Genomic DNA, 24,397 nt, shown 5'->3' with positions numbered 1-24,397 from the left:
TTACAATTTCGATTGCTCCTTCCCGTCTCTCTTATACTTCCACACAGACGTGATGGAGTATAGAGATTACAAATATAGATTACTGGATCAATAAGTGAAATTATCAGGAGCCTAAACTCCTCTCCTCCTTTCCTCTCCTCCTCTCCTCTCCTCATGGATGGCCCAACATTCTGTATTTACTCTGAGAAAACAAGCCTTTGGCAATTTGGAGTCATAAATATTGCAATTCTGTATTAGATCAGATGAAATTTTAACCATCGCTTTGGGACGAGGCCATAGAGGCAGAAGACCAAAGCATAATAAAGCAGTTAGTAGTCACCGCGTCGTAAAATATCATGTTTGAGTCGTAGTGCACTGTATTCTTTTGGAGAGATGTGTCAGTTTTGAAGCTTTGTGTCCATGTGGAAGCAGCATAAATGCAGAAACCAGCACCAGCCTTCACACTGACACCCTGTCCCGCTGTTTCCCCATGTCCAGACGGATATCCGCACCAGCTTTGAGGAGCTTCACCGCGTCATGTCGCAGAGGGAGGAGTTCCGCTGGATGATGCTGAGGATCAAGCGCATGGCCGAGCCGTGGGTCGGCGCAGTACACTCGTTGGCCGGCAAGCAGAACCTGGCCAAGCGTCGGAGGAAGAAGGTAAAGGCAGATGATGAGAAGTGAAACGAGGTTAACAGCCTCAAGAATGCAGCATCTGAACTGTCCTGACACACACACACACACACACCCATTCAGTCAATCGCACCCTCATGCTGGGGGAAATGAGGGTGGTGGTGAGACATGTTCACATGGATACTCCATTGTGTGCCAAGGTGGTCGCGGCTCACGTCGCTGAATAATGCACACACACACACACACACACACACATTCCACCTGCCTCGTTAATAATTCACATTCCCATGACACCTGTGTGCTGATGCAAAGCTGCATCACCTGTGGCAACACACAGGCACAGAGGAAAAGAAGCCTTCTCACCTGTCTGTCTGTCCTTCTGTCTGTCTGTCTGTCCAGCCTATAATTAAAGAAAGAGCCCTTTTCCACTGGCAAGAGTCAACTTCCAGCGTGGCTTTTTATTTCAGTCCCTAATCCCTTCTGGATATTAATCTGCTCATATTAATCCATGAATTTTTGCGGCTCGCAGGCTTTCAGCAGTGGAAAAACGTGTTCCGTGGCTTCAGAGGAAGCCTGGTGTTACGTCCTTGCTCCTGTTGTGAAACGTGGTGTTCAGAACACCTTGTCAGGGTGTGTGTGTGTGTGTGTGTATATGAGAGAGAGTGTGAGAGTGTGCATGGGTGTGTGTCAGCCTGTTCTCTTACTGCAATGCTCTACAGGATCATTTACAGGAATGCTTGCACAAGGAAAGTCCCTTAGTTAACTTGAGGTCTCAGTCTGTTCTAATGAGAAAGCTGTGCAGGCGAGGTGCCGTAAGAAAAGCTCTTCTTTAGTTTGTATTCATGTCTATTTTTAATATCTAGGTGTTCATTTATCTACAAAAGGAGAGGTTTGAGGGTGTTTCAGATGTCTTACCTATTAGTCCCTTAACCTTAGATATCTCTGTTACATCTCACAGACAGACTCTCTTTTCTATCTCCATCAGATCCTGGTCCACTTGGGCCTCCTGACCAAGGAGTCGGGCTTCAAGATAGCAGAGAACGCCTTCAGCGGCGGCCCCCTCGGCGAGTTGGTCCAGTGGAGCGACCTCATCACCGCGCTGTACCTGCTGGGCCACGACGTTCGCATCTCCGCCTCCCTGGCTGAGCTGAAAGAGTCAGTAGCAACAAACATTTAATATAATACTGTTAAAATCAAACACGCAACCTGTAGTAAAGACAAAGGCGGTGTGCTCACCTGGTCCGCTTTATAAATGAAATAATTCCCTCAATGTTACCGAAAGCGTCCTGATCTCCAGGTTAGTCAACATATCCCTGTTAGGTATTTGCCTGAGGTTATTTGACTGATGATAAGCAAAGTTGTCTCCCTTGGGTGTATTTGCTGACTTGTTTGCCTGCTACCGAAAGCTGTAGCGTGTTACCCAAGCCGAATTTGAATGCAGACTCCTGTTCTCTGTTCAGTCGTAAAGATTATGTCACGGGTGGCGTGTCGGTGATATCAAGCGGGATGTGAACTTCTGCTCTGACTCTTTCCACCGTGTCTAGCTCTTTTACTTCCTGTTGACAGGTTTAAGGCAGTAATTACATTTTTTAACGGTCCACACTCACGGTCGGCTTCACAAAAATTACGATCCAATTATCACCAGGTCAATTTTTTTGATTCCCGACACTAGGGCCGGTGGTCCGTCCCGACACGTGCGTCAGGTTTGTGTGTCTGAGTTATCTCCTGCACGTGTAAACCCTCCTCATCACTCAGCCGCCGCCGCCGCAGCAGCAGCGTTTACGCGCCACGATAAACCCCAATTCAGCACATTTCCAAAGGCAGGCGATTGGAAATGCCAGCTTTTCTCGCCTCAAATTGCAAAACATGTTTCCAATTGGATGCATTAGTCAGCTCTTAACTGTAGATAATTCACAAGTCTTAGAAAAACAGAATCTTCTCACTAAATCCCCTCTTGCAGCTGCACCAGAGGCGATGGTACTGGTACTTTTCACCCTGACATTGATGACTTTAATCGTGTCAAAGCCTGATCTAACCGTGGCTGCCCCCCCCTGCTGTGTTTGGCCGCAGCCACTGGCTTTCAAGAAGAAGATCAGTCCCCAAAAAAAAAGCATCAATGGTCAACAGTCACTGCCACATCTCGGACGGCTCCTTCCTCTATATGTCTGGATTGCTTTTGTCAAATTAAAATTGTTTCTTGACGGCAAACGTTTCTTCCCTAGGATCATGCGCAAGGTGATGGGGAACAAATCCAGCTGTCCCACTCAGGGGGACAAGGTGGTCGAGCTCATCTACATTGACATCGTCGGCCTCACCCAGTTTAAGAAGACACTGGGACCTTCCTGGGTTCACTACCAGTAAGTACAATGAAAACATGTCACAGTGGAAATATCAGTATAAACTCAAACCTTTACCTTTTAGCAACAATAGTTCCTGTGACTTGAATCGGCCTCTCTACAATTGTGGAATCGATGCTATCTGTGATTTTAATGGCTTCTCTTGCAAGCTGGAGTCACTTTGGGTTTACACTAGTTTTTGTTTGGCATTTGGCGGAACAATGCGTTCTATTTTCAGCCTCACACATCAGCAACATTTCCCTAAACACCGAAGTAGCTTCTGTTGTCTGCAATGTTTGACCCAAGCAGCTCTATTCCGTGTCTGATTGCTCCACTGAGAGCGGTGGCTGAGGCCTTCTTGGTTTTGTTTTTGAGAAAGCTCTCATCAGCTCCGGTGGACAGGAAAAGAAAGGGAACAATAAGTCTGGGCCACTAATGGGCCTCTCGGTTCCCTGTGCCTGTCACCGGGCTTTGTCCGTTTGCGACATAACACCTCAGACTGCATCCGCTCACCGAGTGCCCTGAGGAAACTGATTCAACTTTATTCCCGAACCGTCCAGATGCAGTAATTCTGCCCAGCACTTCCGTCGGAGCTGGAGGTGCTCTTTAAGGAGGACTGTCAGAGAGTTCAGACTCTTTCACTGCACAAAGGTTTCCCAGCTCTTGTCTTTTTGTCATCACCCTCCCTCCCTGCATCCCCGCGCCTCCCGAAGTGTCTTTTATTTCGCCGAGTCCCTTTAGGAGTTAATTATATCATTGGCCTCTTTGGCCTCTGAGAGTCTCAAATTCTTCAACTTCTGGAACTTTCTGTGAGGCAGGGCTGAACTATCTGAACTCATCTCAGCCCGGTGCTTACAGTTGTTCGGATATCAGATTCCAAATGTGAACAAGCATTAAATTGTTCCATTATTGTTCCTTTTTTGTGTCTGTGTGTGGTTTGTGTTTTGGGGGAAAGGGAGTGATTAATGTGTTTTATTGTTGCCCTGGGCTTCTTGTTATCAGTCTTACTATATCATCCAGCTTCTTACTACTCTGCAGGAATGGTGATACAGCTAGGCTTTGTTCTCCAGGTATAAACTCGAGCCGACCGCCGGGCTATCGTTCTGTTTAATTGAATCTTCCAGTCCAGTAACTTAATCAGAGCGAGACGTCGCGCTTTCATCTGCATCAGCGAGACTCCGGGAAATGTGCCGGCGATAACCTGTTCCCTCTGAGTCGCTGCTGACTACTGAAGTACAGCTGGGCCGCAGATATGAAATGATTAACCATCAGTGTTTACATCCACCACAGTCTGGATGTCACAGTTTTGCATTTCCTGTTCTCAGAATCACAAACACACACGGGTTTGTTCTCATGACTATTTCCATTCTCCTCTCATTTCCTTTTTCAAACAATTTGTTTGGTGTGTGTGTGTGTGTGTGTCTGTGTGTGTGTATGTGCTTTAGTCTGAGCTTGAAGTAGTGCGGTAGTGCTTGTCCTCTTCCATAAATAGATGCAGTAAAACCTAAAAACAAACACTGTTAACACGCTTTCCTGTGTTTACGTGTTGAGCTGAGCAGCTTCAGCTCCTCCCTCATTCTGTCCTCAGCCCCTGAGATGCTCGCTGTCAACCCATCGCCATCACCGTATGTCCCCCCAAATGCTACAATTCTCACCTCAGCCTCGTTTGCGTACGACTCCATACAGTACGGCCCATCTGTTGAGGAGGATTGTTTTTCTCCCGAGCAGGTGGAAATGTTGTTGTTCTCCTTTTTCCTCAAGTTTCCTCGTGGCAAACATGTTTTCAAGCTTTCTCTCCTCTTGCCGAGCTCTTTCGCAGTTCACACAGCCATCTGCAGTGCATCTGCCTGGGCAAAGACACAAGCAGAGAGACGGAGAGAGAGGGGGAGAGAGAGACAGAGAGTGAGAGGGGGAGAGGGAGGGAACGTTGTAGGTACAGATGTGCCTGCATGTATGTGCGTGCAGACGCATACATTTCCACCTGGCTCCTTATCAGTGTGATTTATGTTCAGTGTTGTACTTTGACACGAGCTGGAGTGTAATCACAGCACATACTTTACTCGAACACTCTCATAACTTTATTTGCCCCTGAGGATGTTCTCTCTCCTCAGAGTCAGGGTGGCTCGGTAAAACCGGCTCATTAATTTAAGATTTGTTGCAATCAAGACAAGCAAGAGCCAAGGATGGAGGGGGAACACACTCGTAAAAGAGCAGAGGAGAGCAGAGGAGAGAGGAGCAGATGGGGGGGGTGAGGGGGTGAGGGGATGGAGAGAGACAGAAAGAGAGGGAGAGAGAGAGAGAGAGAGAGAGAGAGAGAGAGAGAGATTCACAGCTACAGCAACAGCAACAGGTTGACACGAGCCTGCATCTCCAATTATAAACGGTAAAAAGCAGTTTCCATCGGCCCTCGCCTCACGTCACAGGAAAGAGCAGGTGGGAAACGGAGGGGCGGAGCGGACGCAATCAAGCCGCCTCAGGAGAAACGGGAGACGGTGTGATGTGACGAGGTAGTTAGCGAGCGAAAGGTCAGGAGTGAATGTTTCCCCGCATCTGGCGCTCTCTGTCCAGCTCATCGTTTAATTAATCATGTGGCCGTGACCTTTGAGTCGGCCGTGATGCTCATCCTCAGCTCATCCTCAGCTCTACGTCTCCGCAGGGCCGGATAGAGCCGCACGCCACCTTTGCTCTGTATCGGTAATTGTGGGCACACGCTGCGAACGGTGTGATATAACATCGGCGCTCTGTTTGCACCGCGTTGATGTATAATAACGATGATGGCTTTCATTGATTTAAACAGGAGCCAGAGTAAACGTGCTCGGAAGATGTAATGTTTAGTTTAGGCTTTCTGTCACACATCTGTTAAAGCTTTAACGTGTGTGTGTGTGTGTTTCTGTACCTCACAGGTGCATGCTGAGGGTGCTGGATTCCTTTGGGACGGAGCCCGAGTTCAACCACGCCCACTACGCACAATCGAAGGGCCATAAGACCCCCTGGGGGAAGTGGAACCTTAACCCGCAGCAGTTCAACACCATGTTCCGTAAGTCAACAGCCTGGATTTTTGGAAAAAATGGATTTGTTGACGCAGTATCCTGTTTGAAACATTCCTCCGCATTCCAAATACTAAGTGCGCGATTTATAAATGATCTGGCAGAAGATTTCCTTCCTCACCGCATGATGTACAGTCTCATCTCCATAGTAACATCACAGGCTGTTCTTAGAAGGTTTCCTGTTCTGTTCGTAACCACATGAAGTCAATTTGCCAACAACAAAAATCCTTCCGACAGCATAAATCATGTGATGCTGATCAGAATCTGGGCTGATTACCACAGAAACACTTCCTGTGGAGCAGATTACAAGGCACTACAAGACAATCGGAGCGGTGTGCTGACTGCAACGTGTTCCATGACTTCATTCACTCTCCCCTTTTTTGTTTGCGTCACTAATTGTTCCCTCTAATCGTCCGTCACTTTTCTTGTGGAATTTCCAGTTTTGAGAGACTTGGCTGTGGAATCTGTCTGAAGTGTGTTTACTCTTACACACCAGAGGAGCAAAACATTGACTTTATCATGTCTAACATCAGATATGTCAGATCTGGTCATGTGAACCAGGCATTAGACGGAGGTCAGGCACAGGTCAGTTACGTTCTGCCATGAGCTTTCACACAGCTTTGATTGCTTTGTTAGTGTATCACATGAGGTGGCAGGGTGGTTGGTGGTTTGGAGTGCATGCAAAAGGGTCAGGTGGAGAGAATGAGGCAGCCTCCCCCGCGTATTGACCTTCTCCCCCGCGAGAAAGTGGAAATGTTACCCCGGCGGTCCCGTCTGACGAGGCGAAGCCAGGAACCGTCCAGGAAACCACGGCACCTGAATGGAGCCTTTGTCCCGGGAACAGGGTATGTCTTTCTCATAAGACACGGGGGCTTTGCATGGAAATCCAGTTAAGAGTCGCTAGGTTAGATGATATCTGGAGTGAAACAAGTGCACCGTGCTCCGGCCAAGTGTTAAAACCACAAAATGGCACCGCTTCCAGCCACAAGAAAGAGAGAGCTGCTCCTTTGTTGGGATTCCAGGCCAGAGCACATAGAAGCTGACTGTATCACCGCCATGCGTGATGAGAGCATACGTCATATTCACATATCACACTAGCACCGTGTGTGTGTGTGTGTGTGTCTTAGCAGATGTGCTCTTTTCAGGTCAGAGGAGGGAATTTACCGCTCGAGGACATTTCAGTCACGCGGAGGCCGAATGTTTGCGTCAGCCGCTGTTTGGCAGTTTATCCTCTCACCTACCTGAGTGTCCAACGTAAGGATGGACAAACCAGGCGGCAGTGACTAATTCATCCTCAACTCAGATTGGTCCGTTTGTTACGATTAGGCAGAGCTCCATAAATCATTGGTTTGGGGAACGGAGAGCGCGTGGCTTCTGGCAAATAAGACGAGACACGGCCCAAATTGACCACATTAATCTATTTCATTCAGCGCAGAGCAGGGTGTGTTTTCTGGGCTCTCTGGGCTATTTGTGTCTGAGTGTGATGTGTATCTCAGTGTGTGTCGGCTCTGTTTCCCACCACAAGTCACTGAAAATAAGGAAGCCGTGAAGACCTAAGGAGCTGTGAGACCAGACTACAGAATTTCAAACTGAAAAATGCTCAAAAAAAGGAATGATGATGTAAAGTGAACTATCCTACTTCCTCTTATCTTCTTCCTCCTTCTGTTACGTTTGAATATAAGGTGACAGGACGTGCGGCTTATACACCATCCAGTATACTAGATGTTATCTTGCTGTCTTTGTTTGTATAATTCCCTGCGTGTGTGGCCGTGCATCTTAATCCTCAATCCCTGACATGAAATGATGATTAATGCCGGTCAGAGGTTGAACATGGCAGCAGATACGGTTTATCTTTATCTGTGAAGCCTCGCCAAGCACGCTGTTGACCTCTCCATCCTTCACGTCGCCCGTTAAGGTTTGATTGATAATATCAGAGACACAATCCTGTAGTTTAATCCATGTGTGTGTGTGAGATCTGTTTGTGCCACGTAAGAACCTTCAAGGCCGGAAGAGTCGATCTTTAAAGGTTTGCTTAGGATGGCCGGGGCAGAGAAAGAGTTAAAAAAAAAAGAAAGAAAGAACCCAGCCTGAATCCTCTTCCACACCGTATCGACTCCCATCCAAACAAAGTCGATCCGGTCGCCTCTGCAAAGCAAACCTCGTCCCGGTCCGTGTGTTTTTCCGCGAACGACCAAGGCAAACTAACTAACGGCCGGTTAGTCTTGTCAGTTGAAGTGTCCTACATCCTGGTCCCGGCGCCTGGGATCGTCACGTTAGCACTTCAGGATGCGGTCTGAAGGAGCTCCGGTCAATATTGATTCATTTTGCAATCCTTTGAAACGTTATTCCCTCTCTTTTGTGTGTGTGTTCTGTCAACACCCACACTCAACGCAGTTCTTGCGACGTCTTCACAAACACCTACACCCACATTCCATTGCTTTGCCCCACGTGTGTGTGTGTGTGTGTGTGTGTGTGTGTGTGTGTGTGTGTGTGTGTGTGTGTGTGTGTGTGTGTGTGTGTGTGTGTGTGTGTGTGTGTGTGTGTGTGTGTGTGTGTGTGTGTGTGTGTGTGTGTGTGTGTGTGTACCACCGAGTGAACGGCGCTCAGTGGGTGAAAGGTCCCACTTTATATTGTTCAGAGGGAAGAAGTCAAAGGCACAGAGTGGATTTGAGTGCAAGACATGGAGATTGTTTTCGCTCCCGGGGTGCGAAGTTCATTCAGTCTCATCTGAAGATACTTTGCCTCTTATCTGATAAGTTGGGTGAAGAACATTCCATTAACGCGATTAGAGATAGAAGCCCATACATTTCTCATTTATTCACCTTTTCTCTCTCGTCTGAATTAGGATCGCTATAAGGTGTAGAATTCCCTCTTTCCCTGATCAATATCTCTGTTTGCCTAAGGATTTGTATGCCGAGCTGGTAGAGTAAGTGAAGAGAGAACAAACATTGTGTTGTTGGTTGGGTGGGAAAGATCACATTCCAGCCAACACCCCTTCAAAACACAGCGTTCAGCACAAACACACTCACACTTTCACGCTGCGTCCTTCTACCATTGTCTTCAGGCTTTCATTCACACTCTCTAAACCTCCGTGGGGTCACATCAGTCCACAGGGTGTTTGTGGCGGTTGAATATGAACCGTTGGGATAACAGCGCACCTACGTGGATAACACAGCTGTTCACCCACCGCTTTATTGAGTTTGTAAGATAATTAGACAGCCCCAACTGTCCACACCTCGGTAAATACGCCCCTAACTCATTACCTGTCAGGTTTTATATCTGTTAGAAAAAGGGACGTTCTCTGTTTGATCCCTCTGACATTTACACAGCGGGCGTTACTGTTTGATGTCAGCGCGAGGAAACGAGACAACTGTGGCGGAGTTTTATGGCTCCTGCCCGTAATTCCTCAAATCAACATTAGTTACTGATTGTTTGGCTCTGGTTCCTCCTCTCCTCTCCTCTCCTCTCCTCTGGTATAATCGGGGATGGCTGACCGCAGCGGCTCCCCGGGGCTCCGACACTACAAAACCACAGCTCTGAACCGAAACACCTCCTGCTCCCGTGCGACCTCGCTCTTCACTCTCGCTCGTGTGGTCGCGCTCACGCCCCGCGGCTACTTTTAAGAATTAATTAGATCACGGAGAATCAAAGCCTCTGTAGATTTGCAACCCGAGCCTCACCAACCGCACCCCCCCCCCCCCGCCCCCTCAGCCCGGAATCTACATCCTTAGGTTTGTTTTGTGAAGTAGAAAGCAGCCAGTTTCTGCAGATTTCACCTACTCGTCTGGTGGTTCCTATAGTAACCAGCCATCGTTGGGCAATACAGAAAAAACAAAGAAGGAAAAACAACAATCCTCTTGGTTGCGCAACTGTTCCTGTTCCTCTTTTGCGAGCACTGAACAATGCTTAATGCTGCAATTTGATGTTTTAAACAGAACTGCATTTCCTGTGATGTAATTGGTTTCATTCATTTCCTTTCTTTTGCTCCCAAACTGCTCGTTGACTCGTTCGAGTGTTCGGTTTCCTCTCGGGTCCAGAGTGAAGTGAGGCCTTAGAGAGTGTGTAACGTGTTCTTTTTAATCCCTAAGAGTGATATTAATCTCTGCTTTGTGTGTGTGTGTGTGTGTGTGTGTCCATTGTTCCCACTGCAGCTCACACTCCAGACAACAGTTTCCTGGGCTTTGTGGTGGAGCAGCACCTGAACGCCAGCGACATCAGGCACATCGATGACATCAAGCGGCAGAATCAGTCGCTCGTCTACGGCAAGGTCGACAACTTCTGGAAGGTACGGCAATCCTTCTCAAGCGCACACACACACACACCTTTGGCAATGCTGCCGAAGGAACAGCGCCACACAGCTCTCAATAGTTTAAGAGGAAAATCCACACAAAAGCCCTCAGATGTATCCGCTCGGCCCAAACAAACACTGGAGTGCTTTTCTAACACACTCGTGAGGGGTTCTTGAAGATGAGTGTGCGGGACGTCTCTTCGCTCTCTCTTCTCTTCAGCGGCACACTGAAGATAACCCATATTCCTACCGCCCAGAGTTCTGCAGTGAAACTCTTTGAACAACCTTGGGTAAAAGTTTGAGTGGGAACTTAAAGGGCTCTGATTTCGCAACTCAGATGCAAGCATATCTCCTCTTCCTCTGTGGACTCACTAACGCATTCAGATTCTCCCTCAGACCACAGGGGGATTACTGTATCTCAGACACACACACACACAAAACGCGACTCGGGGACTTGGAGAGGTTTGAACGTCATTTTGGCAAAGGGCAGATGTTTGGATTCCTGCCCGCGCTGCTTGATGAGCTTTCAACAGACACCTAATGTGTTTGAGAACAGGTCTCCTCAGATCCAACGGGGCTTCTTAACTTGGATGTCTGACAAAGCAACTCGACACCAAAGGACAAAAGGAAGAACCGCGGAACACTGCTCCCGTCAAGAAGCTACGCAAACGCAGCCAGCCCTCCGCTGCAGCGCCGGCCGCGCCGAGTCGTTTTCCATTTTATAACCCTGCGACTTAACTGGCGCGTTGCTGCGGTCGCATGTTCCATTTAGCAGTAAAAGAATAGGGCATGCTGGGAGAGCCCATCAGCCCATCACAGCAAGGGGCATTAGCTGCTAATCACACTCCCAAACGTGTTCATTACCGCCCTGCTTTTAATTAAAGGGCTATTTTGGCGCGGACTGACGGGCGAAGCTTACTCATTCTCTCCGCCGAGCCTCCTTCCCCTCTCACGTACATCGCCCCGTCCTTCAGCTTCCGTGAGGGGGTTTCATTTCTAAATGGTGGTTTAATGCGATGATGCGGCCTACAAGTCTTCTCCCCGTGATCGATGTTCCCCGAGACCGCCCAAACATTCACACTGCCGCAAACTGGTATCTAGGTGAAATTGAGCCTGTCCTAATGTTGAGTTAACGAGGAGTGATGTCTTCTTACCTTCTGCATAACATTGCGGTAAAGCTGCCTTCACCTTAAGTCGACACTCGCTCTCTTCTTCTTCTTCTGTCCCCATAAAATCCTGCCTCATTTTCTCATTGTGGTTTTTATTAGTATTTTCATAAAACCTTATCAAAATATTTGGTTGGATCAAGGGGGCGGGGCCGAACTTTGGGAAAAGGGGAAGCCGTATCTTCCCCAACGAGTCTTATCTCATTTGTTTTTTATTGGGTTGTAAAAAACAGAGAGTGGGGGTTTAACTTTGGTGTCAGGAAGAGGGCGTGAGATATAAATCTGAGTCACGAGGGCGGAGTCGCGGCCGTTAAAAAAAGGCGAGGAGATGAAATATTGACAGCGGTGTCTCCCTTCCGATGGGCGAGTGTGTGAAGCCTCCTGCGATTCAAATCCTGGATCGTTCCGGGCCGAATTAACGAAGCCACATGTGATGTCGGAGGAACAGTGAGCGAGACGCACGACGAGGTCTGGGGACGACAGAGGCGGAGGTCGCCTGTGACTTATCGGCTGGTCTGAAGAGGAGGCGGTGTCGGCGGCGAGACCCAAAATAAAAATGGCCAGACCACCGTCTCTGGGAGCTGTTTCCATAGCAACCCATTTGGGAGCACTAGGAAGACGGAGCACTGGAGACTGCCTGTCTTCTCTCTCTACCTCGCTCCATCCTCCTCTCCATACACACACTCACACACACACACACACACACACACACACACACACACACACACACGCACACAAGCGAACAATACAGAAAACCTTAAATGTGTCAGCCCGTGTCTGAAGATACTAAAATTAACCGTGACAGTGTTATATAATCCTGACATCTCTGTTGTTTCACCTTAAGCCCGTCTCACGTGCGGTCTGGTGGTTATCTGCATCTCTGTTGCGATTGTAATGGTTTGGTGAGGTGGATAAGGGGCCGTGGCTATTGTCTAGACGGACCGTGGAATAGCAGGGAGCGTGCAGAAGGATGTGAGGAGAGATGCAGAAAGGGACGGAGAGCTTCAGGCCCCTGGCAACAGATCAGAGGATGTGTTGGAGAAAGACAAATGGCACACACACACACACATGCACACTGAACCAACCCTCCCTCCCTCCCACTCTCTCACACTCACAAACAAAGCTTCACAACGCTGCGTTTCATCTCTTTTCATTTGTTTTTATGATGGTCAACGGAATGGAGTTGAACATTAAACCGTCTGCTCCAGGAGACGTGGCGGCGGCGTTGAGACTCCTCCCACGGCAGATGTTTGATTGAATCAGGCCGGGGGCTCGTCCAGCAGGTGCAGCACGCTCAGGCTTTATCCACTATCAGACTCAGACCAGACGATCTGATGTCTGCCCATCAAACGTTGGTTATTAATTTGTCGGAGCCCCGTCTCAGTATTAGATTAAGATGGGATTGAATTTAATAATCATGGGACATCCTCTGCTGTGATTAAGGAGGAGGAGGACAAGGCACATTAGACACACACACACGTTACACTGCTCTTATAAACCCGCTGCTCCTAGGAGCTGATAGATACAGTTGGGAAAAGTAAGCCAAGTTGCTTTAGTAATGAATAATTTGTATTTCAACTTATAGTTATTATAAGGAACCAAACTCTGCTGATACCGCATCAGCCCAGAACCTGCAGTGCTCCTGTGTGGGTTTGTGCTTTGGGATAATTAGGCCTGAAATCACACTTTCTCCTCCCAGATGTGCCGTTTCCTTCACAACACGTCCCACTAAGTAGAGTCTTGGCTGCATGGAAATGGCTTTAAAGAACCCCCTGGTGTCATTAGCAGCCGGACTCATGGCACAGAGCTGAGGCTGCTGACAGGACAGGGGGGGAAAGTCACATCTGGATCAGACGTGTTTATGAAATCCCTGAGGGGAGGAGCGAGGCCAGCACGTGTACACACACACACACACACACAGCAGGGAGGGCTCGTTTTTGCAACCATCCCAGTCTGACAGCCAAGAACGTTCTCTGGCCAGCCACCAATCACCAATATGTTCTACACCATTACAGCTAATGGGCCGAGGGCGCCGGAGCACATAACGTCACCTGACTGCACTCCTAAACACTCATAGATGCTGTTCAACCGCCCCCGTGCCCTCTGGGGCTAATTAAGCTTCTGTTAATTTGGCCGTCTAATGAGATTTACATTCACTAAACTGTGCATCAATCACGATCTGCTGGTTCCGCTAGGCGCTCCGTCTGTCAGTCTTCTGTTCCTTGCGTCCGTAGCCGTCGGTGACGCGATGATGATATCTGCCGTGACGTTGCTTTTTTTGTTTAACTTCAGGTTCCAGACACGCCAGTCACTCCTGAAGTCATTAAGCTGGAAAAGTGTCCACGCATTGAGTCCAGGCTTCCCTGACTCGGCCCCTAATGTGCTCCCTCAGCTCGCCGCAGTGTGTGGAGTCGGCCAGTCAGCTCGTTGGCCTGCGTGTGCGGTAATTAGGTGTCAGAGGTCGCTGGGGACACAGATTTTTTTCTTCCGTTTTTTCCCTCAAAGTCAATATCTGTCGCACTTCCAGTTTCTGTGCTCCGCAGTCTTGGCGATCGGGGATCGTTTGAGATGGGAGGAGGATCTGAGGAGCGCTTGATGTCGAGGGGGGAACCGATCGGGACCCGTCTACATTCTGAGGAGGTTTCCGTCTCCTCCAGGTGGCTGCAGTAGAATCGTACCATACTGTAGCTCTTATTCAGTCTGAGGTTAAGGATCTCTTCTCACCGGAGGCCCGGATATGAACAAGACTGTCAAGGATTCCAATATGCTGCGATGTACAAACGCAGAAACACAATCAAATCCACCTTAGAACACAAAGAATCAAAGCACGACAGCCCAGCAAGTCAACTGCACCGGGGCTGGAAGTGAAAAAGGGAACTTTGACAGTTTGAGCTTGAAATGTGCAACGGAGCAAGATTCCTCTGTTCCCTGCTCCAGTGCGGTGACATCATTACCTGTCAAGCCAAAGTGCTGAAACGTCAAAATCTGCTCTCAGCCCCAAAGAACAGAAGAGCGGTGCTGAATGCTCTGATTACCGTCCTGTTTGTTCTCTTTAAGCTGCACTTTCTTCCCCTTCATGGTCCAAATCAGTACTCTGACCCTCAAAGAACCGCGTCCCTTGAAGAAGTGTCATTTCCGCAGCCCCCCCCTCCCCTGCCTCGCTTCAGGTCTGAGTCAGTAAGTCTTCCTCCCCGGGTGCTCATCGCTCAGTTCTCCCACGGGCGACAGAAAGCAGCCGCCGCCTCTCCTGTTTCCTCTCTCCGCCACGGGGTTTACAAATTCCCTCTGATTTACAAGGTCATAAAACTCTCCTCTTCCTCCTCCTCCTCTTCCTCCTCTCCTGCTTCAATCAAACCCCCGACAGCAGCACTGATTTGATACCTCCTCCAGAACCCCGTGTGCTGCCCCCATCGATAGGCCGTTGTGATTCTTGTCACGTATGACGCTCGCGTGAACTGGTTCTGGTGTTTCTCCTGCCTGTGTGTGTGTGTGTGTGTGTGTGTGTGTGTGTGTGTGTGTGTGTGTGTGTGTGTGTGTGTGTGTGTGTGTGTGTGTGTGTGTGTGTGTGTGTGTGTGTGTGTGTGTGTGTGTGTGTGTGTGTGTGTGTGTGTGTTTAGAGTGAGGGAAAGTTAGCGAAGCAAGCTGTGCTCCATAGACCGTGTGGACGCCTTTGAGTGTGGACAGCCTGAGCCTTACACACAGACGCACACACACGTGCATGTGCAAAGCAGCCAGTAAAACACACACACACACACATCCTGTTGCCCTGAGAGGCCTTATGAAGTCCTTGGTAGTGTTTTTGCCTCGTTCCTCTTTTTCGTCAGCAGGTTCTGGCCCCCTGTGTAAACGCCTATAGATTTAGGTGTGTGTGTGTGTGTGTGTGTGTGTGTGCGCGTGTGTGTGTGTGTCTGTTTAAAGATGTACAGTAACATTACTTTCACAATTGCTTTGTCCGCGTTCACAAACAGGTTGTGCGCTCAGTGAGAAGATTACAGGGTAGAGATTTCACCTTCTAATTAGGACTTCATCTCTCGCTCTCTCTCTCTCCTCTTTCCCTCACACACACAGAGACACACACACACACACACACACACACAGAGGACTGCTTTAGTTACAGCAGGCTGGCTGGAGGCATCTGATAGCTGAGCCTCCAGGGATCCTGGCGAGCGGCTACCTGGAATTTAAGCTCCTAGAGGAAGCACTGAGGCATACACACACACACACACCCACATACACACACACACACACACACACAGAGAGAGAGAGGGTGGGGTGGGGTTAACTTTTCCGGAAATGCCAGCAGAGTGGCAGAGGAGAGAGGCAGAAATGTTTCAGCAGCAGGATTGTGTGTGTGTGTGTGGGGGCGTTGTTTGTTTGCATGTGTATCTCTGCAAACACACACACAGAAGAACTAATGGTGTGAGTGTCGGGGATCAATAACATCCCCACTAATGTACACGTGTGCGTCATCCCGTCCTTACTGAGGCAGTAACCTGCTTCAGTCCTGAACGCCTCAGCTCCATGACATCACAGCGTCCTGCAGCGTTCATGATCAAAGCCCTGACTGAGCCGAGCGAACACGCTTCCCTCCCAGCTTAGAAAGGGGTTTGAGTAAAAAGCTGCTTTTGTGGCGATCAGAGCGACTGATCTGAAAGGGAAAAGGCTCTGGGTTTGATCGGCTGATGAACGCTCCGGCGCTCCTACCTGCGAGCAGAGCGGACACGGGGTAGAATTGACCTTCATCTTCTCTGATGTCGACCTCTCTCTCTCTCTCTCTCGCGTCTTAACCGGAGGAGGACTTTAAACCGGTTTCCATTTTGTCATCGTTTACAGACATCACAGGGTTTCATTTTGTTGGAAAGTGGCCGTCGCTTCTCCTCTTTGTCTGTTTTACTCTCGTCAGGAAGTCCATTTAGGAAGTATGTTAGGATAAAAGGAAGTAAAGGTGCTGAGGGATCCACTGAATGCTTTGTCCAGGTGGACTTTGATGACCAAAGCACTGATTCAAGTTATTTTCAGCTCCGCCTGCCATTGTAGCCAGAGGTCACTCACACAAAAGATCAGCAGGTTTCCGAGGTGATCCACTCACGCAATCTCTCTCTCTCTCTCTCTCTCTCTCTCTCCGTTTCTTTTCAGGACAAGAAGCAGTACCTGGACATCATCCACAGCTACACGGAGGTCCACGGCACCGTGCACGGCACCAGCACCGTGCACCTGCCCAGCTACGTCCGGAACCACGGCATCCTGAGCGGGAGAGACCTGCAGTTCCTCCTGAGGGAAACCAAGGTGAGTCCTCCTCAGCAGCAGGTCGTTCAAATCTACGATCCGGATCCAAGGTAGCGTCCGGTCATATCGACGTGCCGTTCAATGTGACAGTCCGTCCACCAAGGTCCGTCTGTCTCACGAATCCACGTGCCGTCTGGGTCCTAGAAGAATTAATTGGCTTGCTTGGAAAAATAGTGGAGGCCTCACAGACCTCAGAAGGCAGCAGGAAGGTCATTAGAACGCGCGTGAATAATTGAAGCATATGGGAACTTTGAGCATAAATGCGATTTACGTTTCTACTGACATCTTGGGAGTTCCGAGTCTTTCTTGATCCGGTGCGAAAGACGGATGGAAAGACGGAGGAGAGGGTTTGGACGCCAGCCTGCTGCGCTGCTCCAAACCTGCTCCAAGCTTTGAAAGCCAAACCCAGGCAGACGTTGAGAGGAGAGAGCAGACATCAGACAAGAGTCGGGAGGGCGGAAACGCAAGAAGGATGGAGACAGACGAGGAGGCTGGAAATCCGGTCTTCACTTCCACTCTTGGATCGCACCGAGTGTTTCTGCAGCCCAGAAATAGGTTTTCTTCTTCAGGCTGTGAAATTTGGCTCTGCGCTGGCACCTTCAACCAAGGAACCAAAGACATTGGAGAGAGATCAGCTTCTCTCACACGTTGGCGAGGCTGGATTTCACCAACAAACAACGCCTTTCTCAAGATATGTCCGGATGTTGGACCGCTTCGGGGGGAAACCAATGCCGGGTTGGAGGGAAGATCGCAGCCCTCACTGAGACTTCAGGTTTGAAAGTGAAACCCTGGTTATTGTTCTGCAGCGTAGACTCGGAGGGGAAGCGGAGGAACATTCCAGCACCGGATAGTCCCGCTTTGTTCCTGAGGGTGCGTGTGGTGGAAGGGAGGAAGAAGAGGAAACACCCTACAGGCTGCAGGGTGGGATCACTAATGAGTCAAACTCATTCAGCCCAGACAGGAAAGACAACAGAAGCCACTCGGAAACCTGATTGCTGAGTCGAAAGCCACCAAGTTGAACACAAGTCGGAGACGGGAGGAAGTGAAACGCGCCGGACCAGACGCTTCTTCTCTTTAATGAAGCGTCTCCGTCTCTGATCGCACGCTTACTGTACCTGCAAGCGGGCTCATAATTGGCCCTGAGGGAGGTATGGACTCTGGGTACAGTGGAACATAATGGGCGCCGTGTGGAGTTCTCTGCTGCGTGTCTGACATTTTTGATTTCCCTCTCAAGACAAAAGTTCCAGAAATAAACGGTGACGCGTTTCGCCGCATTATCAGGGGAATATCGCCGATGATCAAACGGCTCAAGCGGCGGCGCTGCTCCACTGAGCTCGGCTCCCTCTCCACATCTCCAAGTGCCTCTTTAACACACACACACACACACACACACACACACACACACACACACACACACACACACACACACCCTGGCTGTTACGGGCCGTTGATGGATGTCACACAGGTTCACCTCCTCACTCTGAACCCAAACAACCGGACGTGGATCGATGTCGGTCTCTGTGACGTCTCATTGACACTCGGTCTAATATTCCTCCTCCTTATCAACTTGTCCTTCCCGGGGGGGGGACAGATTACGGCCGGGCGGAGAGAGGAAGGTTTAAGGTCGGGCTATAAATTTACACAAAGCCAGGAGGTTTCAGCGGGATTGGAGGAGAAGCGGATCGATGGGAGGATGGGGGGCGGGCGAGGCGTCCTTGATACTCAATCCTCCAGCTCTGTTCTCAGTTTGTGCTTTCACGTGAATATGAGCAGCAAAAAAAACAAAAACCCCAAGGACACACACACACACACACACACACCATGACGCGATATAATAAGCTGTGTTAAGCTGTGATTGTAATTGATTCCCTTATTAAATTTGCTGCTATCCAACCAGATTTATGATATTGCTCTCCTCCTCCTCCGTTCTTCCTCAAAGAGTCGTTGACTGTTCTTCAGCATCCAGGAGCTTTTACACACACACATACATCTGAAGAGTTGTGCTTTGCTGCCACCTGTTGGCACTGAGCGGTCATGAGTGTGCAGTTTACCTTCACATGTGAGCCACATGAGGTCAGATGGAGGCTTTTTGGGGGAATTCCTCTCTCTAAAAGCCTGAAGAGAACATGAGACTGTGTGTGTGTGTGTGTGAGACTCCAGCATGAGGAGAAGGACCTGAAGAGGCTTTCTGTTCCTCCTCTCTTCCTATGGGTCAGCAACACACACACCAGTAAACACAAACACACTCACACACACACAGACTCCTCATTGTAACGAGCTTCGGCTCTCCACAGAACGAGCACTCGCCCTCATCGACCCTCCTCACCCCTCTCTCCCTCTCTCTCTCTCGCTCTCTCTCTCTCTCTCTCTTTCTGGATTGCTGTCTCACACTCCTGCGGACGAGCTGCGTCTGGTCACGGCACGCTGCAGCAGCCTCGCAAATATTTGCTCTGTCCGTCTGTGAGAGGCGGTGTGTGTTATCAGAGCCCCCCGTACGGTGCAACCTGTAAGCGTGCGAGGGGGACTTTGGGTGCGTTTCATTCGTAGCGCAGCAGACGCAGGCACCAGACCAAAGAGCTGATAAGTTACAGAGGCACTTTGTAAAGAAACTCCTCCTAACCAAAGCTTTACAAGTCTGCGGGATAATTAAACACCAACAAGCCGAGGTTGTGATGTGGAGCGGCGAGGGGCGTCGTCCTATTAAACCTGTTTGTTTTCTTACAAGCCTCTTTTTTTTAATAGAGAAAAGGCGGCGATAACACAGGGGAGTTTTGTTTCAACAAGGACGAACAGCTGCTATCAGCAAAAAAAGCACAAACTCCACTCTCCCACACCGCCTCGTCTTCTTCTGTTCTTCTGGTTCCTTAGCCAGCCGCCCGCGTCTAAACCTCCCCGTCTGTCCGCCTTTGTTAAAGAGGTGTTGAGAGAGAGGCGGTATGAAAACAACAGAGAAGCGCGAGCCGTTTAATTGGTTTCTGTGGCCGCGTGGCGAGCAAAGCGACGCGTCCAGACACAAATATCTCACAATTAAAGCAGTAAATGCAGCGAGAGCGAGCGCTGCAGTTTCCTTTTCACAACCTGTGTTTGGATTTGTGGTGATGGTGTGTGTGTGGTGTGTGTGTTCAGTCGGTAGTTAAGCTTGATAGTGATTCAGTGTCACGAGCAGCCACTAGTGAGCGTCCAGGACGATCACGAGAAGGAGAAACGCTCAGAGAGGCAATGATACCAACAGGCCTGCTGAGTCTAATGTGTGTTTTTGTGTCTTTGTGTCCGTGTTTCCTCTCCACCTCAGCTCTTCGTGGGTCTGTCCTTCCCCTACGAGGGCCCCGCCCCCCTGGAGGCCATCGCCAACGGCTGCGCGTTCCTCAACCCCAAGTTCACCCCGCCCAAGAGCAGCAAGAACACCGACTTCTTCAAGGGCAAACCCACTCTGAGAGAGGTGAGGGGCGAGGAGGCGCAGGAGAAGCTTCCACTCTGCTGCTTTTCTTAAAAGGTCGCTCACTCACCTCTCCTCTCTCTCTCTCTCTCTCGCTCTCTCGCTCTCTCGCTCTCTCTCTCGCTCTCCCTCCCTCCCTCCCGCAGCTCAGCTCCCAGCATCCGTACGCCGAGGTGTACATCGGGCAGCCCCACGTGTGGACGGTGGACATCGATAACCCGGTGGAGGTTGAGAAAGCCATCAGCTCCATCCTCAGCCAGAAGGTAACGCTTAGCATTCAGCTCAACAATGAAGCCGCAACATATAAGCTGATTTATAGACTCCTCCACAAGATCCCTGATTATTCCTTTAAATCCTCCCAACACGTCAGCCTATGTTTATATAGAGGAGGTGCAACCATTAAGACGCGTTGAGACACTTTCTATAAGTTAAGAAAGTCTCTTAATGTCACTTTAAAGCTTTACGTCGCCACAAAAGACAGAACATCTGACAGAAGAGCCGGAAATCTGACACAACAGAAGCTTTATTCACTAAACCCGCTTGGGTGGAAACCTGAAAAAGTGAAAGGACAGAGCGCGGGATCCTTTTTCCGTCTCCGTGTCCCGAGTCCCCATGCATATTTAAAGGCCCCGGACCTCGTGTTGTGTTGTGCGCCGCCGAGCCGCTCGGAACAATGGCTTTGTTCATCCAGACGAGCCCGCTGAGCCTCATATGCTTTGTGAGCCGTGTCAGGCTGCAGCCTACCAGGCTCCGGCTTGGCTCGCTCCCCCTCCTCCTCCTCCTCCTCCTCCTCAGAGAAGGTTTCAGAGAGCGGCAAACCGACTTGACACACAACAATAGGCCCGATTGAGGTTTCCTTCTTCAAACGAGAGCGCGTGGAGTAGATGAGACTCTAAAGACGCCGGTACAAAGGGCAGACGGCGGGATAATATTTCACCAGGCTGAGAAACACACACACTCTGGCTTCTCCTGGTGTTTGTTTGACGTCTTTGTATTTGTGTGTGTGTGTGCGTCCCTTCAGATTGAGCCCTACCTGCCCTATGAGTTCACCTGTGAGGGGATGCTGCAGAGGGTCAACGCTTTCATTGAGAACCAGGTACGCCTGTAGACACCAGCGCTCTGTTTACTGTCGTCCCGTTTCCCATTTTACAAACCCTGTCGTGACTCCGGTCTTGTTGTTGTCAGGACTTCTGCCACGGTCAGGTGATGTGGCCGCCGCTCAGCACCCTGCAGGTCAAGATGGCCGAGCCGGGTCGCTCCTGTAAGCAGGTTTGTCAGGAGGCCCAGCTCATCTGTGAGCCCTCCTTCTTCCAACATCTCAACAAGGACAAGGACCTGGCCAGGTGGGACAAAACACACACACACACACACACACACAACTACACAACCACACACAATACCAGTACCACTATTTAGCTACTGGGATGCATTAAAGGCTCATTATGTCTGTGTGTGTGTGTCCTCGCTCTGTCAGGTTTGGGATCGACTGTCAGACAGTGGAGTCGAGCGCAGACACGCTCGTCCCGGCCTACAGTGAGCCGCGTCGCCACTGCATCTTCCAGTCTGACCTGCTGCTGTTCAGCTGCGCCGGCGCTCACCAGTCGATGCAGCGCATCTGCCCGTGCCGCGACTACATGAAGGGCCAGGTGGCGCTGTGCAAGGACTGCCTATAGCACGCACACACACACGCGCAGGCTGACAGGAGGGGGACTGGAGGGAGCTCGGTTGAAGGAATGGTGTCTGGACACACACTTGTGCAGATGATGCCAGGGCCCCGCAGTCAAGCAGCTGAAACTCCATGATACACACTCACGCAAACAACACTCACACACTCCTGTAACATGCTTACACACCCACAACCGGACTGTTTTGTGGGACCGTGTGTTTTTGTCATATTTATCGCCGTTTGTTTCCTCCAGCTGCAGTTAACCTGAGCATTCGTCACCACAAAGATTCACCAGCAGGGGGCGCTGTGGGCCCTGAGGACATTTATCCAGACTCTGGATTACTTGAATCAACGCGTGGAGCGGTCAGACTTTAACCGAGCTCTCTGCTGCAGCCACGCAGTCTCGTGGCCACATGTGGTACTGCAAGACCTAACGGTTTGGGGCGCACCCCACCCGTCACCCAACCCTCCCCCCATCAACTACTGGTTCAATTTAGAACTGTTTATTCTGTAATCTTAGGTAGGTTTGCACTGGACTAGCACGTCTGAAGGCCCGAGTCCCCACCAAACACACGCGCACACACACACACACACACACACACGCACACGCACACGCACACACACACACCGGGGCTGTCACAGGCCTAACAGACGGCGACTGAAGAAGAAACCAGTTTTACACTGTAACCAACCCGCTCCTCTCCTCTGGAAGCAGGTTGGGCGAGAGCGAACGCGCAATGAAGACGTCTAGATTTTTATCCTGGAAGTTTTAGCGTCGCCATTCCCTTAAAAACAGCTAAATATCACGATGCCGGCACGATACTTTGGCTGACTTATGTACGTTCACGTTTGAGTTGCACGTGGAGAGGTTTAATTTAAAGTAGCATTATGTCGTTGTAATTTGGCGCCCTGGAGCAGTGTGTTAGCGGCATTTGTTTACCGTCACGTTTTCAGTTGCAGACACCCCGAGCGACAAAATAGGCACTTTTGTTTACGCCGCAAAGCAATACGTAATATCCAACTTGCCATAATCTGACTGGCACATTAATATGATGTATGTGAGTCACGGTGTTCCATAGTGCTGCTTTAAAGCTGTCAGGAGGCGGGAGCGTCCATCTCAAAAGGCCAGTAGAGGGCAGCTTTTTGCTCGTTTTTGTCTCACGCCGCACATGAAGCGATGGGGGGTCAGGGGTCATTCTGTAGCTCAGGGCGCCGCGTAGGGCGTCGGCACGTTGTAGGATGTTGTGCTTTCGTGTTAGACAGGTAGCGACGAGCCCCTCCCCCCGACGAGCCCGCGGAGACGTTTGTTCGTCGTTAGCTCCTTTCTGTATCGCAACGCAACACCACGCGCTAACGAATGGCACCGAGCTCCATCCCTTCGCTTCGTCCGGATAATCGTTTTGGATGTTAATTTGCCTGCGGGGAAGAAGAAAAAAATGTTTTACGGTTAAATGAAATTTAGTAGTCTTGTTGTGTTGAATGGAGCAAATGCACTACGTTAGTCTGTCTGCAGAGGTTTAACATTAGTAACACTGTATATTGTTCATATGGACTTTGGTTTTCCTTTTTTATTTATTTTGTACACAGATCTTTATCTCCGTGTTTCGCTGGAAAAAAAATATCTCTGTTTTCTTTTTTATTTATAGGAGGGGGTGTCCTTTTCTCTTTCTTTCCTTTTTATAGATTTTTATTTATCGAGAGTAATTTAAAAAAAAAAAAAAGGCTAAGGAGAAAAAAAATGAAGCTCTGTCCGTTCCTGATTCGTCTCTCAGCAGTGATCTGAAAAAAGGGTGATTGATTTTCGACTTCAAGGTTTTTCGAGATAGCGGTGATCAAATTCCTGATAAGCTTTGAACAAGCAGCGCCTTTAATCTGACATTTTACACACCAGCGGTTTATTGAGCCGCAAGTCAACGTCAAAAGTCCAACTTTCCCATCACGTCACTGCCGATAAGTCGATCAGTTATTGATCAACGCTCTTTGTTTCGAGGTGAAAGCCAGCAGGAGCACTTTGGTTTCCCGCTCTTCACTTTTTGCGTCAACACAGACTGAATCACTTTCGAACCACCTCCTCGTCCTGCCTTCAGTTTGTTTGTTTACTTTGCAGGTCGCTGATCTGCTGCCAAGTTATGATGTGCCTTTTATGTGGTTATGTTTGTTCCACTTCACTCGCACGTGTCCACAAAGCATCGCTGTGCTGTCGCGCGAAGATATCACGGCTTTGGCAAGTCATGGATCGATGTGTTCAGCTGAAATTGTAGTTCAAGCACTCGTAACACAGCCTTCATCTCCGGATTCGTCTCCATAGGTAATGTGATTTGCCAACATCTTTCTCCTAAATCAGCTTTTCTTGTAATCTGGGTTTTCTTTAATTGATCGCCTTTAATCGAAACTTAAAATCAATCATTCAGATCTGAGAAAGGATTATACCAGTGTCAGTGTGTCAATGCAGAGAGTGATCATGACTAGAAACCAGTTATAATAATCAGTTATTCTCCATTAAAGGAAACAATCTGATTTCTCAAACAGCCGTGTAAACAGAGATAGTTCTCCTGTGTGG

The 24,397-nt window shown here is 49.4% G+C and overlaps 1 protein-coding gene across 2 annotated transcripts in view; it reads left to right on the top strand.

Moving 5' to 3' along the window:
* The window catches only part of mgat5 (alpha-1,6-mannosylglycoprotein 6-beta-N-acetylglucosaminyltransferase), a 53,917-nt gene extending 31,430 nt beyond the window's left edge, over positions 1-22,487 (top strand). For both annotated transcript variants that reach the window (XM_076152402.1, XM_076152401.1), the window contains exons 7-17: positions 478-639; positions 1,598-1,767; positions 2,835-2,969; positions 5,852-5,985; positions 10,147-10,280; positions 16,586-16,735; positions 20,028-20,174; positions 20,318-20,434; positions 21,193-21,267; positions 21,357-21,514; positions 21,646-22,487. In XM_076152402.1, coding sequence (XP_076008517.1) covers positions 478-639; positions 1,598-1,767; positions 2,835-2,969; positions 5,852-5,985; positions 10,147-10,280; positions 16,586-16,735; positions 20,028-20,174; positions 20,318-20,434; positions 21,193-21,267; positions 21,357-21,514; positions 21,646-21,844 — 1,581 coding nt within the window. In that variant the 3' untranslated portion in view covers positions 21,845-22,487. The remainder of the gene's footprint in view (positions 1-477; positions 640-1,597; positions 1,768-2,834; positions 2,970-5,851; positions 5,986-10,146; positions 10,281-16,585; positions 16,736-20,027; positions 20,175-20,317; positions 20,435-21,192; positions 21,268-21,356; positions 21,515-21,645) is intronic.
* Positions 22,488-24,397: the final 1,910 nt, after the last annotated feature.

Source organism: Genypterus blacodes, unplaced genomic scaffold, assembly GCF_046128005.1.
Source record: "Genypterus blacodes isolate CSIRO-AG114 ecotype Tasmania unplaced genomic scaffold, CSIRO-AGI_Gbla_v1 ptg000056l_1, whole genome shotgun sequence".
NCBI lineage: Eukaryota > Metazoa > Chordata > Actinopteri > Ophidiiformes > Ophidiidae > Genypterus > Genypterus blacodes.
The sequence above is the reverse complement of the archived record's forward strand: the minus strand, read 5'-3'. Positions and strand labels throughout refer to the sequence as shown.